The sequence below is a fragment of the Volvox carteri genome, assembly GCF_000143455.1.
Source record: "Volvox carteri f. nagariensis unplaced genomic scaffold VOLCAscaffold_96, whole genome shotgun sequence".
Taxonomy (NCBI): domain Eukaryota; kingdom Viridiplantae; phylum Chlorophyta; class Chlorophyceae; order Chlamydomonadales; family Volvocaceae; genus Volvox; species Volvox carteri.
This window is the reverse complement of record NW_003307639.1, coordinates 297,854-312,454: the sequence shown is the minus strand read 5'-3', so window position 1 is coordinate 312,454 and position 14,601 is coordinate 297,854. Positions and strand designations below refer to the sequence as shown.

At 57.8% G+C, this 14,601-nt stretch overlaps 1 protein-coding gene across 1 annotated transcript; it reads left to right on the top strand.

Moving 5' to 3' along the window:
* Positions 1 to 1,304: 1,304 nt before the first annotated feature.
* VOLCADRAFT_99832 (uncharacterized protein) lies at positions 1,305 to 14,459 on the top strand (the record flags this gene model as incomplete). The annotated part of the gene is made up of 20 exons (XM_002958513.1): positions 1,305 to 1,400; positions 1,726 to 2,100; positions 2,597 to 2,710; positions 2,911 to 3,956; positions 4,501 to 4,702; positions 5,035 to 5,305; positions 5,673 to 6,337; positions 8,280 to 8,567; positions 8,941 to 9,089; positions 9,223 to 9,421; positions 9,865 to 10,016; positions 10,276 to 10,384; positions 10,765 to 11,029; positions 11,093 to 11,411; positions 11,937 to 12,089; positions 12,510 to 12,594; positions 12,788 to 12,872; positions 13,163 to 13,257; positions 13,528 to 13,693; positions 14,251 to 14,459. 20 exons carry the CDS (start codon positions 1,305 to 1,307, stop codon positions 14,457 to 14,459), a joined length of 5,043 nt encoding a protein of 1,680 aa, XP_002958559.1.
* Between the last annotated feature and the right edge of the window lie 142 nt (positions 14,460 to 14,601).

Sequence of the window (14,601 nt, the reverse complement as noted above, 5' to 3'; positions counted from 1 at the left end):
GGGTCAGAGATAGTCGGCGTACAAGACCACCATCATTTATATAGGACACAATCTTTCAGATCAGTGCATGCCTTCATATTTACGGACCTGATCAAAACAAAATGGGATCGACTGCAATCGCGTGTGGTGTGTCCCTTCAGCGAAATAGCTTCGTTCCAAGCAGCATGAAGAATCCCTGCACGATGGTAGTGGGATTCCTCTACATCTACACCTCCAAATGCAATCCAGGAATAGTATGATGCGCATCAATCGCAACCAACCTCAACTCTGTTAATTTCCGTACGAGTATGCAGTAAAACTTTGTATGCTTAGCTTGGGGTCAATTTGAGCATATCTCCATCGGCACAGCATCGCCGTGGTCTCTCTATGCCAAATCCTTTGTACTATTGCTACCCGTTCTGTACTTTGAGCTTACCTCTTTAACATCACAGTGACACAAGCTTTGATTCTTATGTTTTAAATAGGTATGATATGTAGTTTCGATATATATGGTTATTGTCGTCGACGGAAAAGTCATGACAATGACGTCCGTCTGCATGCCGACCGGTCGACAACCAACAGCAAGCTAGGTCACCATAAGTTAGACGTTATGCTGCATAAAGCCTATCGAAACTAGCCGTCATAGGAGAAGACACATTACGGCCTTGCATGTGGTTGGAAATTGGGCAGCGCTTTGAGCACCCAGTATAAACGGCATGGCCACGACAGCTAGCCATGGACATGTATCACCAGTGATTTCAGGGGCAACTGCGAACGGGGCTAGCGCGGCAGCTGCTTTACCTTACATCACAGTCGGCGGTATGCCTGCCGGGCCCGGCGGGTCCACATCCCCCGTGGGGCGAGAGCGCAGCAGCCTGACCTCGCTGGGCGGAGCCCCTCGCAAAGAGACAAGCTATGCATCCAGCTCCGCATCAAAGGTAATTCGCTATCGTAGGTTCGTTGGTCCCGAGGCTGTAGCGACCGGGGGTGATACCGGCAGGGGTTGGCGATTCGAGGGTTTCCGAAACGGCGCAGGAGCAAAGGCGACAACGTTTCTTTAACCCCTAAGCCACAAAAGTACTGGATATGTCATATGGGGGATGAGCGGGATGGATGCGCCAGATGGGGGAGAAAGGACGGTCAGTCGGGCTGGGCGGGCCAGGCTAAGGGGAATTAGATCGCGCGCGCTCGCGGGAAATACCCAAGACCCCCACCTGGCCGCCACTCCAGACGCTGCAGATTCCGAATGCATTCAGCAATCAGCAGTGGTTCCCGTCAAGAAAAGCTAGTGGCGTTTTATGTGACATTTGATAAAGGGCGAACAGATGATAAACGCGGGCCAAGTAGGCGCCTGTGTGTGTGTGGGGGGGGGGGAGGCCGGGGGGAGGCCCCAACCGGCGGGAGGAAACCCAACCCCAAAGGTGGGTTTGCAGAAACTCTATGCGGCATTACGGGATGTGGGGGCTGTTAAGGGTAAGAAAAGGGAGTTATCGTTCAGATCCAGACGCGTGGTGAGGACTTCATGGCGGCGGGTAAAGCGCAAGGTTGAGATGAATGTGTGTATGTGTATCTGTCGGTAGGGGTGTAAGTACGTAAAGAGGTAGGTAGGAGTTGTAGATGTGTGATGTCGTTGTGCTTCAATGAAGCTCGCAGCGGGACGGTGTGCGTTTATACGCGTGTGTTCGTCTGTCTGTCCGTCTATCTGTGCCATCATACATACGTTATCTCCTTTCTTCCCGCGCACAGATCTCCATCGCCACACTGCCGCTGGATGCCTTAGAACACATCATTGAGGACTTCAAAGCGCATCCAAACGGTGACGGCGGCGGCGGCGGCGGCGGCGGTAAGCACGGCCACGCAGCTGGAAACGGCCGCAGTGGCGGCGGCCGCGGTGGCGGGGGCGGCACCGCCACCGTACGCATCACCACCACCACCAATGCTGCCGGCCGCGCCGCCGGCCGTAACTGGAACCAAGTTGCCGGCGGTGGCGCCGCCGCCGCCTCCGGCGGCGGCGGCCCTACGCGCCGTAGCCACGGCAACTTGGGTTCCATGTCATTCAACTTCGCCGCCAAGCCCTCCACCCCGCCGGGAAGCGGAGCGGGTGGGCCCCAGGCCGCGGGGGTGCTGGTTCCGCAGCCCCTGCTACCGGGACTACCCCCGGGGGCGCCGCTGTCGCTGAGTAGCCGGGCGGCTGCGGTGCTGCAGGTATGCGTGTGTGTGTATGTGTGTACGTATGTGTGTATGCGTGTGTATGTGTGTACGTATGTGTGTATGCCTTTTGGCGGGTTGTCGGTGGCATGGGTGGGTTACTTGGTTGGGGAGGCTCTCCAGGCGGCATGCGCGCGTGTGTGTGTGTGTGTGTGTGTGTATGCGTCAGATGTCGGTGTAAATGTAGGGGACCTGGGCAAGAGGGGGAGGGGAGGAGGATGCAGAGGTGTCGGGGGAGGGTCGGCAGTGGTCCTTGCGAGGGGGGGAAAAAAGGGCAACAAGAGCAGAAAGTGTATGTACGGCACACGGCGTTTGCGGAATCGGCGGCCCAAGTCCTTCCTGTCTACGCGGCCCCCTCACTCTCACTCTTCTCTCTCACTCCCTCCCTCTCTCTCTCACACTCGTTCAGGTTCCCGAGTCCGCGGCTCACCTGCAGCGCTTCATCGCCCTGGACGCCGCCCAGCTGGAAAACCACTTCGTCATCGCCAACCCCAACGGAGCGCCCGTCAACGATTTGCAGGAGGTGCCTGGGGGGTGGGGAGGGGGTTGACGGAGGGGGGTGTCTGTGTTTTGATTAAATTGCGCCGCGAGCAATACATACATACATACAGGTTTGAGCAATTCACAATGTCTCAGTGTCTGTCTGTCTGTCTGTCTATCTGTCTGTGTGTGTGTCTGTTTCTTAATCATCTAAGCCGCGGGTGCCACCTTGCACCCCCCTAGGTGATCGACACCGCCTCCTCAATCGATGGATTGCCGCCCCATCGGGAGACGGTGGTAGTGCTGACGGCTATGCCTGACGGCGTACCCGTACCGAGGACTGTCCCAGTGGATCAGCCCATTCCCGGAAGCCTCCGCCGCAGCGGCATCATCCACCCGTACGGGTACGGCATCTCCGCGACCGGCGGCGTCAGCATGGCGGATGCCCTGCTGCTTGACGGTGCCGTACGGTCCAGCGCAAGCTCGGCGTCATTGCTGGCGGCGGCGGGGCAGGTCTCCGCTGTGGACGTTGCCGCCGGGTACGACGCCGGTGACGCCGACAGCGGCGGTGTGTCGGCGTCGCGTCGACCTTCGGCAAACTTGGTGCCGACGGCGCCGGCGGCACCTCTGTCGCCACAGCGTTCCATGGTGACGTTGCTTTCGCCGCGGCGCGGCGGCAGCAGCACGCCGCCGGCGCGCCGATCCGACACGGGTGTTGTGCCGCGCGGGATGCCGTACACGCCGACCAGCCGTACACCGTCGGAGTCGGTGTCGATGGCGGCGGCCGCCTTGTCGCCGCCGCTGCGCTCGATGACTGCAGGCACGACCTCAGGGCCGGGGGGGTCGTACTACTCAGGCACCGCAACCCCGAGTTATAACGGCAACAACACCTTGCCGGCGTTGGGTGACAGCGGCCGTGTAGGTGGCGGCGGCGGCGGCGGCGGCCTTCGCAGGTCGGCGCCGCCGCGACGTGGCTCCGCTTCACCCCTTGTACGACGAGAAGGATCTGCCGAGGGCGTCTCGCAGGTGCTGCCGTTACTCGTACGAATGAACTCGCCGGATCGTCAGTACATGGCGGCAGCGGCAGCTGGCGGCGTCGACGCTGGTGGCGGCGGCGGCGGCGGTAGCGGCGACGCGTCAGTCAGTGGCATAGATTCGGCGGTCGTATCGCCGATCAACGTCGGCGGCTCTGTGCTCGGTGGCGGCGGCGGTGGCGGCGGCGGCGGCGTCATGTCCCCTGGGTCACGTTCTGGATTGTTCTTCGGAGTCGCTGAACAACAAGACGTGAGGTGAGACCTACCTGATGAGAGCGCTGATGTGCGGGTGATGAGGAGTTTTGTATGTGGGCCGATACGGTAACGGTAGGGATGCTCCTTTTCCTCCTGCTCCTCCTCCTTCCCGCCGCTGCTCAGCGGAGGAGGAGGAGGAGCGGCGCGGGATGTGTGTGCGTGTGTGTATGTGTGTATGTGTGTATGTGTGTGTGTGCGTGCGTGCGCTCGTACTGTAGGGTGGAATGTGGTCGCATGTGCCGTTTATGCATCATGTGCCAGGGAATGTAGCATCCATGGAAAACACATTACGGCAAAAGTGCTGATGTGATAATGCCAATAGTGTGAAGCGCTCAGCTATCAAACCGCCAAATCTGGGTCGGTCCCTTTCTTCCGGCTCGCGCATTTTCCTTACCTGTTGTTTTCCTACCCGTTTTATTACCTGCCTTACCTTTTCAAACCTCCCGTACTCTGCTGTGATTCGTACTTTTTTTTGTTTACACCCATGAACCGTCCTCCTCTGTCCCGTGGGTGTGTGTGCGTGTGTGTTTTCCCCTCCTTGCAGCCCCACGCGTTCCCGCCTCCATGCCCGTATCGCCACTCTCCAGTCCGAACGGAGTACTAGACAGGCGGCGCAGCCGCCGACTCCGGCCCCGCGGCCTTCTAGCCCGTTGCAGCCCCGGGGTGTTGCAGGGGGGGGGATGGGGCGGGGGGGGATGGTGGGTGCATTGACCGGCAAGGACCTTGTACGAGCTGCCATGAAGCAGGTGCGTGCCAGGGTGGTGAGATCTTTTAGGGTTGTCTGCCGGATTTAGATGCTGGATCCAGATCTGGATCTGATGGTCCTTGCCCGCTGGATCCAGATTTTGAACTTGGCTGTGTTGTTTTCTGGATTTTTGAACGCACGCGTGGATATCTATCAATCTTTTACCTGGGGCTCCACCTCTCCATCGGCATGGCGCTCATTATTCCGCCATCGCTGCCGTACACGAATACCCATCTCTCCCACCCCCCGCGGCGACTGCACCTCTCATGCACCTCACGTGATCATTGCCGTACACGAACAACCATCTCCCCCACCCCCACGGCATGGTTGCAGGTCGAGATCTCCAGCAATGAGACTTCCGACGTCAGCCGCCGTACATCGCACTCGTCCATCATCAACGCTTATGGCGCTGCTGCTACCGCTACCGTTGGCGGCGGCGGTGGCGGCGGCGGCGAGTCAACCTCGCAGTCGGGGGCGGCGGCCCTGACGTTGCCGGCGCTGGACGTGGCGGTGGCGGCGGCGGAGGCGGCACGTGAGGATGAGGAGCAGCAGCGTGAGGCGGCGGAGAGGCGCCAGGCGCGGCTGATCAAGTCACTAACGATGTGTGAGTGGACACCCTTTGCGTGCGTGCGTGCGTGTGTGTGTATGTGTGTGTGTGTGTGCGTGCGGATATCCCGAACGATCGAATGTATGTAATGCAATCGGGAAGGCTTTTATGGCCGCACCGCCTTGGAGCGGCAGTGTGTCGTTCGTCCGGAAGTTCTTAGATATGATCTTTTTCCGGCATTTTGCCTCCATAGCCTTCTTCTTTGCTTTACCCTCGGCCAGCGTTTGACCACTCTACCAAGATACAATTAGATCTCCCGCTACCACTTCCGTTACCGTTACCGTTGCCATTACCGTTACCATTACCGTTACCGTTGCCGCTGACGCACTCTTCCCCCTTCCCCTTACATCCCCGTGTCATGCAGTGCTGACCACCGGTCGGGGTGAACGGCCTTCACGGCCATCATCCGCGGCCTCGCACTTGAGTCGCCGGGGCTCCCGCATCTCGCGACGAGACGAAGACTGCGAAGACGCGGACGTTGACGCGGACGATGACGACGACGAAGAAGAAATCAACAGCGACGATGCTGATACGGACGCTGGCGGCGTCACCCACAGCGGCGGCGGCGGCGCCCCCGCCAGTGGCGGCGCAGGAGCCAATCGTTCGCCGCGGCCTTCCGTGGACAGCGCATCAACCGCAGCCACAACCGCCACCCAACCGTCGCAACCATCAGTGGAGAACTCCCAAAGCACCGTGCGCGGCGGCAGCGGCGGCGGCGACTTGGCACCTCAGCCGCCGCCGGCTGCGAAGCCCGCGCGCTCTCCCCACCCGCCGCGCTCCTTCCGCTCCCGAAGTCATCGGCGGCTGACGTCTTCGTCCGCCGGATCGCGCCTGACGCTGCGCGGCCACAGCAACCGGAGCATCCGGGTCGGCGGCGGTAGCGGCGGCGGCGGCGGCGGCGGCGATAGCGACAGTGATACGCTGGAGGCTGCCGCGGCCATCGCAGAGAATGGCGGTCTGGATGCCATGGCGCTGTTGGAGTTTGCTCAGCAGCTTGATGAAGCCAACGAGGAATTCAGGCTGGTTGAGGTGGGTGGGCTGGTGAGGAGCGGATGGTTAAAAGAGTAGTTGGGTAGAGCGGAGTGATTGGGTGGGGTGTGTGTGTGTTGATTGGCGCGGTTTGGGGGTTTGGCATGCCGTGTCTGGTTCTTCTTTGGCACTGTGTTTTACCCCGGCTTTCTCCTCACTTTTCCCCGGGTGGCCCTTTATCTTGCTGCCCGCGTTGCCCCCTCCTCCGTCCCCTCCCTTTCGTGCTCCTGTCTACTTCCCCTGGCATGCTCACACCCCCATCCGGTTTGATTGTTCCACATGTACGACTCAACGTTCGGGACATTTTGGTTTGCTTGTGCAACATCTAATGTACAACAATGTACAACATCCGTGAATTACGACACGTGATACCCAAAACGCGAACGACAACAACACACTTTTAAAACTGGCATCGACATGTATGTACTGACAACAACAAATAAAACTGAAAAACTGGAAACAACCTTTCGATTGACAACGATATTTAACTGACGGCAATGTTCAAATGACACCATCAACAATCAAAAATGACAACACCACCATTACCAACACCGCCATTACTATCATTACCACCGCCGCCGCTCTTCGGTGCCTTCTGCCGTCCCTTTCTCCGCCCGCCATTCCGAAATCCTCTTTCATCCACGCGCCATCAACTCCCATACTCTCCTACTATCACCGTCTACCGCCAACCCAACCACCCTTATCGTTATGTTTTACAATCCTGACATCTACCAATAATCCGTACTACCGTACTACCGGACTGTAACGGTAACTTACATGCAACCGACTACTGGACTTCCGGACCTGCTTTTGCTCTGTACTACCTTTTCCCGGTCTCTGTGCTGCCACGCACTGCTGCCCGTACGACCGTACTGTACGACCTTGTCCGTGCAACCGTACTACGCGATCATATTTTCTTTTCATTCTACTACGTGGTCACGTTATCCGTACAACTGCACGACCATATTAAAACCGGTTTCAGAGTCCTCGATGGGAGGAGGGAATTTCACCCAGACCCCCCCCACGCAAGGTCCGCTTTTCACGCCGGTGCGCCTCGGTTCATCGACACATAAGAGGTGATATAGCTTCGGAAGGGGAAGAGCGCGGCCGTTACTTCGGCGACGACGAACATGATGATAAAGATGATGACGACGAGGCGCAGCACGGCTTAAAAATGTTTCCACGTCAGCTGCCTTCGACGGTGTTTACGATGGTTCGTACAATATCGTACCGCTGGCTGTACATGCAATTTTCTTCCCCCACCCCACTCTTCGGCTGCTTGGATGCTGCTTTTCAATTAATTAATTTTATTAAAGCGAAATGACGTTACCCGGGGTTCAGCCGTAGCACTGAACCAAGTAAAGCATCCAGGCACTGAAAAAGCCAGCAAAGAGCCCATCATGTACCGGTCCAGGCGAGTGCCATAAGTACCACGTGCCATAAGTAACCCCCCCACCCAGAGCCCCTCCAGCAAGCCCCTCAGCAGTACAGAAGGAAGGGGAGGCACTCCCTCGGCACGGCCTGTAGGGGTAGTGGGCTCAGCAGGATGAAGGTCCCGCATGGGGAGCTAAGTGGTAGCTAAGTGCAGGGCCCCCTTAACTGTCCTAACCGACCTAACCGCCACCTAGCATCAGGATCACACCACTCCTCGCGGATGGCCCAGAGCTTTCCAAGGCATGCCATCCATCATCAGGGGAATCAGTTGGTATAGAGCGGTTCAGCTGAATACTCACAAATCAATCGATAACAAAGCAGAGACACATACAAACACACTCACTCACTCTCTCTCTCTCTCACCTATCGCTCACACACGCGCACACACTTTTTGGAAACGTCTTTTTTTTAGTCACACTCCAATGCCCACTTATCCTTCTCTCTAGCTCTCTCTTCCTGTGTCCCCCTCTCTCCCTCTCCTCCCCTCCCTCTCCTCTCCCCCTCCCAGGCCGCTCGCGAGCGGGCTCGTCGCCTGGAGGCCATGTTGACTCAGGCCCAACTGGCCGCTACCAAGCAGTCCGCAGCAGTAGCTAGGCGCCGTGCGACGGGTGATGGCGCCACTGCCGGTCCCGGTCCTGGTGCTGGTGGTGGCGGTGGTGGTAGTGGTGGTGGTGGTGGTGGTGGTGGTGGTGGTGGTGGTGGTGGTGGTCGACCTGCGTCTCCCGACCGCCAGCCCCTGGACTTGTACCTGCTGGCCAAAAGAAGGGAGGGCATCAAGCCGCACAATGTCACGCAGGTGCGTGCTTGGACGTCTGTCTGCCTGTCTGTCTGTCTGTTTGCCTGTCTGTCTGTTTGTCTCTCTGTCTATGTGTTTGCGAGTCGGTGTGTCCGTGTATCTGTGACACGGGCCGCTACTCTCCGGGGGATGGGAGATACGGCAGGCAGGGAAAGAGCAAGGGACACGTGTCCATGTATGTATGTATTTATGTATGTATGTGTGTGGGGAGAGGGTGGGTCCTTGGGCAACTAGCGAGTGCGCGTGGGGTTAGAAATCTGTCTACTTCGCCCCACTCATCCCTCCCCTTCCACCGCGCACTCCCCCCCAACCACATCCACCACAACCACCGCAACCACCATAACCACCACAACCGCCACAACCACTACGTCAGGTTATATCGTCCATGGAGGCCCCCCTGGACCGACCCATGGAGGTGGACCTGGATCATCTTCTAACTTCCATCGGTGACGCCCTGGCGATGGACGAGCAAGACGTACAGGCGACCAAGTTTGACGAGACGTTCAGAATCCGGACAGAGAGGTGAGACGTCCGTGTGTGTTTTCTTACCATTCTCCATATTCCCCCCGTCTTTCCCCCGCCAGCTCTGGACCCCTGCCGACTTCCCCTCCCCCCGCCTCCCCCCGCCTCCCCCCGTGCACATACACATTGGCAGGTACCTGGCTCAGCTGTGTCGTATGAACCCCGCAGCCTTCGAGGAGGTTTCCGCAGCCCAGGCTGAGGCCGACTACCGCTCCTCCGTGGAGAGAGCCAAACTGCGACTAAGGCAGCTGCATGGGGAGGTGGCGGGGGAGCCGCTCACAAGCGCGGGGAAGCCCCGAAGCCAGTACGACAAGGCCGTGGTGATGCTGCAGGTGGGCATAGACGGATAAACGCATCTTTATGTGTATCTGTATGTATGTGTGTGTGTGTGTCGATGTGTGTGTCATGTATGTATGCGCGCATGTGCGCGTGGCGCGGTAGGGTGGGCGACTGGGAGGGTGGGCGGTGGTATCATTCTATTGGTTGTGGCGTTTCGTGATGTTGGAGTATGTGCGTTGCGATGTCTTCTCGTGGTTAGCCCCGGGGTGACGTGGCACCATCAGCAGTGCCCGCTGGCACTCGGGGCCCTAGCAGTCGCCGCCTCCGCAGGTCCAACGGCCGCCACCCACTCTAAGTTCCATCAACTAAAACCCTAAAACCCTGAGATTACCCCAATATGTTTTTTCCTTGTCTTCGTTCCCCCCGCTCAACCCACTCGGCCCCGCTGAATCCCCCTCTCCCCCATTTTTCCCTCCCTCCCCGCGCCCGCCCGCAGGCCCACCGGCCGTTCTTCCTGCCTCCCGTGATGCCCCGGGAGGTTCCGGAGCGGGCTCCTGTTCCCCCCATGTTGGGCGGGAGGGGCTCAACGCGGCCCCCCTGGGACGTGTATGCGTCCATATTTAGGGAGAGGAAGCGGGGGGATGCAAGGTGTGTGTGTGTATTGATGGGGGAGGGGAGGGGACGGGAAGGGAAAGGGAAGGGGGGAAGGGGAAGGGCAGGGCACGTGGAAGGGTGGTAGGGGGAACGGTGGGAGGAGGAAGGGGGGCAGGGGAAGGGAAGGGAGGGGGGAGGGAAAGGGGAGGGGAGATGGTGTTCTGTATCTTTGCCGGGACACAGGCAAATGTGGGTCAACGGCGTCACCTCGACGACATCCTTGTGCCTGCTCGCTCTCCTTCTGCACGCGCAGGGATGTGTACGACAACGATGCCGTATTGTCGGCGCAGTTCCAATTGGACTGGTCGCGCATCGTCACCAAGATGCTCTTCATGAAGCTCGTGGCGCGAGAAGACCTAGGGGTGGGTGTACGGCATACCGGTTTTTATCAATCGAACGTCCTGGGAACACCGTTCCACCGTTCCGTTTTACAAGTTTAGGTGGTCATGGGCGGCGACCAGCGGCTTTGGCACTTTCGGGCGGTTTTTTATGCGCCATGTTTTTATGATCTTTATGATCTCTGAAATGCTTTTGGCACTTAAAAAAATTGGGGAGGCCGTACGGGACATGGTAAAAACAATGTTGCCTGGGCTCTCCTTATTGTAGCTGTATTTGAAAAGGTTTAAGATAATAACCTTTCCTTTTTTTGTAGGGTCTAGAGCTTTCTTAATATAAACACTTGTGCGATTATCTTGTTCTTATGCTTTTTCGTGATTGTACTTCTCCGTACATTGTCGTACAGGTTCGTGGCAAGAGCGGTCGTCAGGCGCTAGAGCAGGAGCTGACTGAGGTACGGGACGCGCTGGCGGAACACTTCGCCATGATCCGCTCCGCCTTCATCTACTACTCCATTGCCACTCCGGAGGAGGTGTATACGGCAGCGCTGTCGGCGGCTGTCGCCGCCGCCGCCGCCTCCGGCGGCAGCATCGAGGCTGCCGCCGCCGAAATCGCCGCCAACTTCACGATGGCGGCGGCACGGCGCGGACCGCCGCCGCCGGCGACGACAGGTGCGGCGGCGGCTGCCGCCGCCGCCGCCGCCACCGGCGTCGGCCGTACGACGCCACCCAAAGCCACGGATATGAGCGACGGCGCTGCCGCCGCCGCGGCCGCGGCGGCGGCAGAGAAGCCGCCGTCGCTGGAGGAATCAGAACGCGCGATGACGGCGGCAGCGGCGGCCACCGCCGCCGGCGGCCCGGTCACCAGCGGGTTTGGCATTTTGGAGATGGACGAGCAGCAATGGCTGGCCTTTTGCACGTCTTCCGGTATCACGAGCCGACCCATCGGCGTCCGGGTGATGGACCTCCGAGCGCTGTTCTGGACAGTCAATCGCGAGGAGGAGAGGAACCTAACCAGTGAGAGTGTGGCCAACAACGACTACGCTCTCATGAGGTACGAAGGGTACGAAGAGACTGGGCCCCCGCATCCCAGATATGCAATATTAAATTTTTTAAAATTCATATTTGAAAATACGAATATCAAATAAAACATTAGCTTGTGGCGTGAGTGGTGCAGTTTGAGAGCAAAGCTCTCGTCGCACTTTATTCTTTACTAAGTATATTATTTTATTATTTGGAATTTTTGTTTGGGAGCTAAACATGCGTCCATTATAGTTGGATTTAAACATCGGAATTTGAATTTCGGGGAAGCCTGGAAGTTCCGGTACACGTGGACCTCGTGTTGGATTGAACGAAGAAAGCGAAGAGGAGATCAGATCTGATGCCAGGCAGATGTCTTTAACGGATGTGTATGAATTGCACGGCACATACATCACAGGAGGCCGTACAGCATGTACGACTGCTGACATGACGTGGCTACACTGACGTGTCGAGTAATGTATCCATTGCCCCCCGCTATATTAGCATTTGCTCATACGTTTTGCCATGATCGTACGGCGGTGTACGGCTTGTACGACAGGTTTGAGTTCATGGAGTCGCTGGTTCGCGCGGCGTTTGGTCGCTACATCACGACGGGCCTTATGCGGGATGCGTCTGATGCCACGAAGAGGTTACTGGAGGACTTGAGGGTGTCGCTGCCCGTTATTGCCAAGGTTGAGCCCAATGATTTCAGGTAGTGGTGGGTACAAAGGGTAACCTTCGGGTTCACCCAGAGGGTGTCGAGGTGGAATGGGAATGGGGTACGACAGATCACCGAAGATTGACCAGAAGGAGAAACCGTAGACGGATGCAAATGAGGGGATGATGAGGCTGCGGGGGGAACATAGCAGGTCGCTGGGTGGAAGGGAAGGGGGGTAGGGGGGAAATGGGGGATGTGGGGGCTTACCGTGTGTGTATGGGGGAGCTTGATGTTGGACTTCGGGGCATTTAGATATGTGATTTTTCGTTTCCGGAACGGCTTGCACACACGTGTTTTGCGTTTGTACGACGACATCCCACGTCACTAGCAACCGTTGATGAATGCCGATCACACGGACATGTAAAATGTTCTACTGACTTTTCGAAACTTTTCATCCGACACACGCGCCGACAGACGTAACCGGCTGTATACGGCAGAGATGGAAGTGGCTGTCGTACACAACCTGGAGTTGCTCACCGCATCGTTCAAGCTGTACAAGGTACGACGGATTGGAATGTACGGCGGTGTCCACTCATGAGATTCGTACATATATTGTGATCTGCATTGCAAGCCTCAAATTTAACTAGCTAGAGATGACTCCCTCCCACACGTTTGTTGATATTGCATTCGGAAATGAAACCAGTTAAGGGAACTTACCCCTTTTTACAATAAATCTTTTCCCTTATACGCAGGCTCGTGATCGCGCCAAGTACTTGAGTATCGACCACTGGATGTCTTTCTTGGAAACCAACAACTTGCTGTCGCCCCATATGGGGGGTAGGTGGGGGTGTTGAAGGGGTATAGGGGCCTGGCGGGGTGGTGGGGTGGGTGGTAGGGAAGAATAGGGGAGAGGAGGAAAGTACGAGATTTTATGGAGTGAGTGAGAACGTGTTTGCGCCTTTGGGGATGAATGTTACAGGAGAAGGACGGAGGGACAAACCGACGACCAACCAACTAACCCACCGGCGTGCCTGTTAGTCTTTACTCATTTAAAGATATCAATCCCCAGGCACCGTTGCCACCCCAACCGAAACCTTAACTGAAATTGTATAACGACCGCATTGCAGGTATTTCTCCAACCGAAGCCCGGCTTATATTCGCTTGGAGCCAGATGGTGGTGGTGGACGAGCTCAAGTTGAGACGGAGAGCCGTCAGCTTGCAGGTACGGACTTGTACGACTGTCGTACTTTTGTACTGCCTCTACCATCTCTCCCGTGTCCTCGACGCCCATTCCCGCAACTCCCAACCCGCCATCCAAACCCGCGCGCCCCCCTCCCCGCCACAAAAGGGTGGCCCCCCATGTGTTGTTTTTCTGAGAAGGGCTACCTACCCCCACATCTGTACCAACATGCAACGTTTTCTCTCCTTCTTCTTCTTCTTCTTCTTATTGTTCCTCTTCCTCTGTTTCTATCTTCACGGGGTCTTGTAACAGCTGTGGGACTTTGTGGAGGCTGTCGCGCGCCTTGCCGACCGGGTGGCTCTTCCCACCACAGAGGAGATGGACAAGTGGATGCTGTACAAGCTCAACATTGGCCGCCACACCCCCCTGCCGCCGGGGCACACGCGCGTTTGGACCTACTGCAATGCGCTGGCTACCGGTGAGGGGGAGTGTGGGAGTGTGGGTGGAGCTGAGGGGGATGAGGGGGATGAGGGGGCCTGAACCCTGTGTGGGGTGGTGGGGTGGTGGTTGGTGTGTGGGGTTGGTGTGGGTTGGGGGGTTCCCCTGGGAGCACTGGGGGTTGGGTTGCCGAGTAGTAGTGGTTGGATTCTTGCTAGTGGTGTTGGGTGGCTTTGAAAGTCGACTGAAGGCGCGCGACGTCGTGCCAGCAGACTCTGCGACAACCGCCTGGCATCCGAATCGACTTTGGGTTTCTACCGCCGGTGCTGTCTACTGCCGGTGCTGTCTACTGCCGGTGCTGTCGCTGATGAACTGGCCATGTAGCCCTAGCCCACAGCCACCTGCCGTCTCACGCCGCCTCCATACCCTCACCATCTCGTCCACCTTCGGTCCCTCCCTCCATCCTCCCTTTCCCGCTACCCCAGTGCACCCACCATCCAATACCATCCAATACCCAAACCCCGCATCGTTCCCGAACTGATACCCTCCCCCATGTCCTCCCACCTATCCCCCCCTCCCCTCCTGCCGCCCACACAGGCCGCGGTGGCCCCGGCCTGGATCGCCGCAACTCGGGCCGCGACATCCTGAGTGCGCCCACGCGCCCCCTGGCCGTCAAGTTCCGGGCGCTGACGGAGTACCTGGCGGGCTCGCTGGCGGTGGCCTGGGGGGGCAACAACACCCACGAGACGTCTCAGAGCATGATGCGGACTGCCAACATGCTGTGCGGAGGAGTAGAGCTGGCGTGATGGTCGTATGTATGTACGTATATGTGTGAGTATGTATGTATGTATGTACGTAATGTGTGTAAATGCATGTTGCGTTTCCTTTTCTTATTGTGGTTGGAGTTCGCGTGTTTAATTCCCATTATCACCATTATTGGGGGGAATG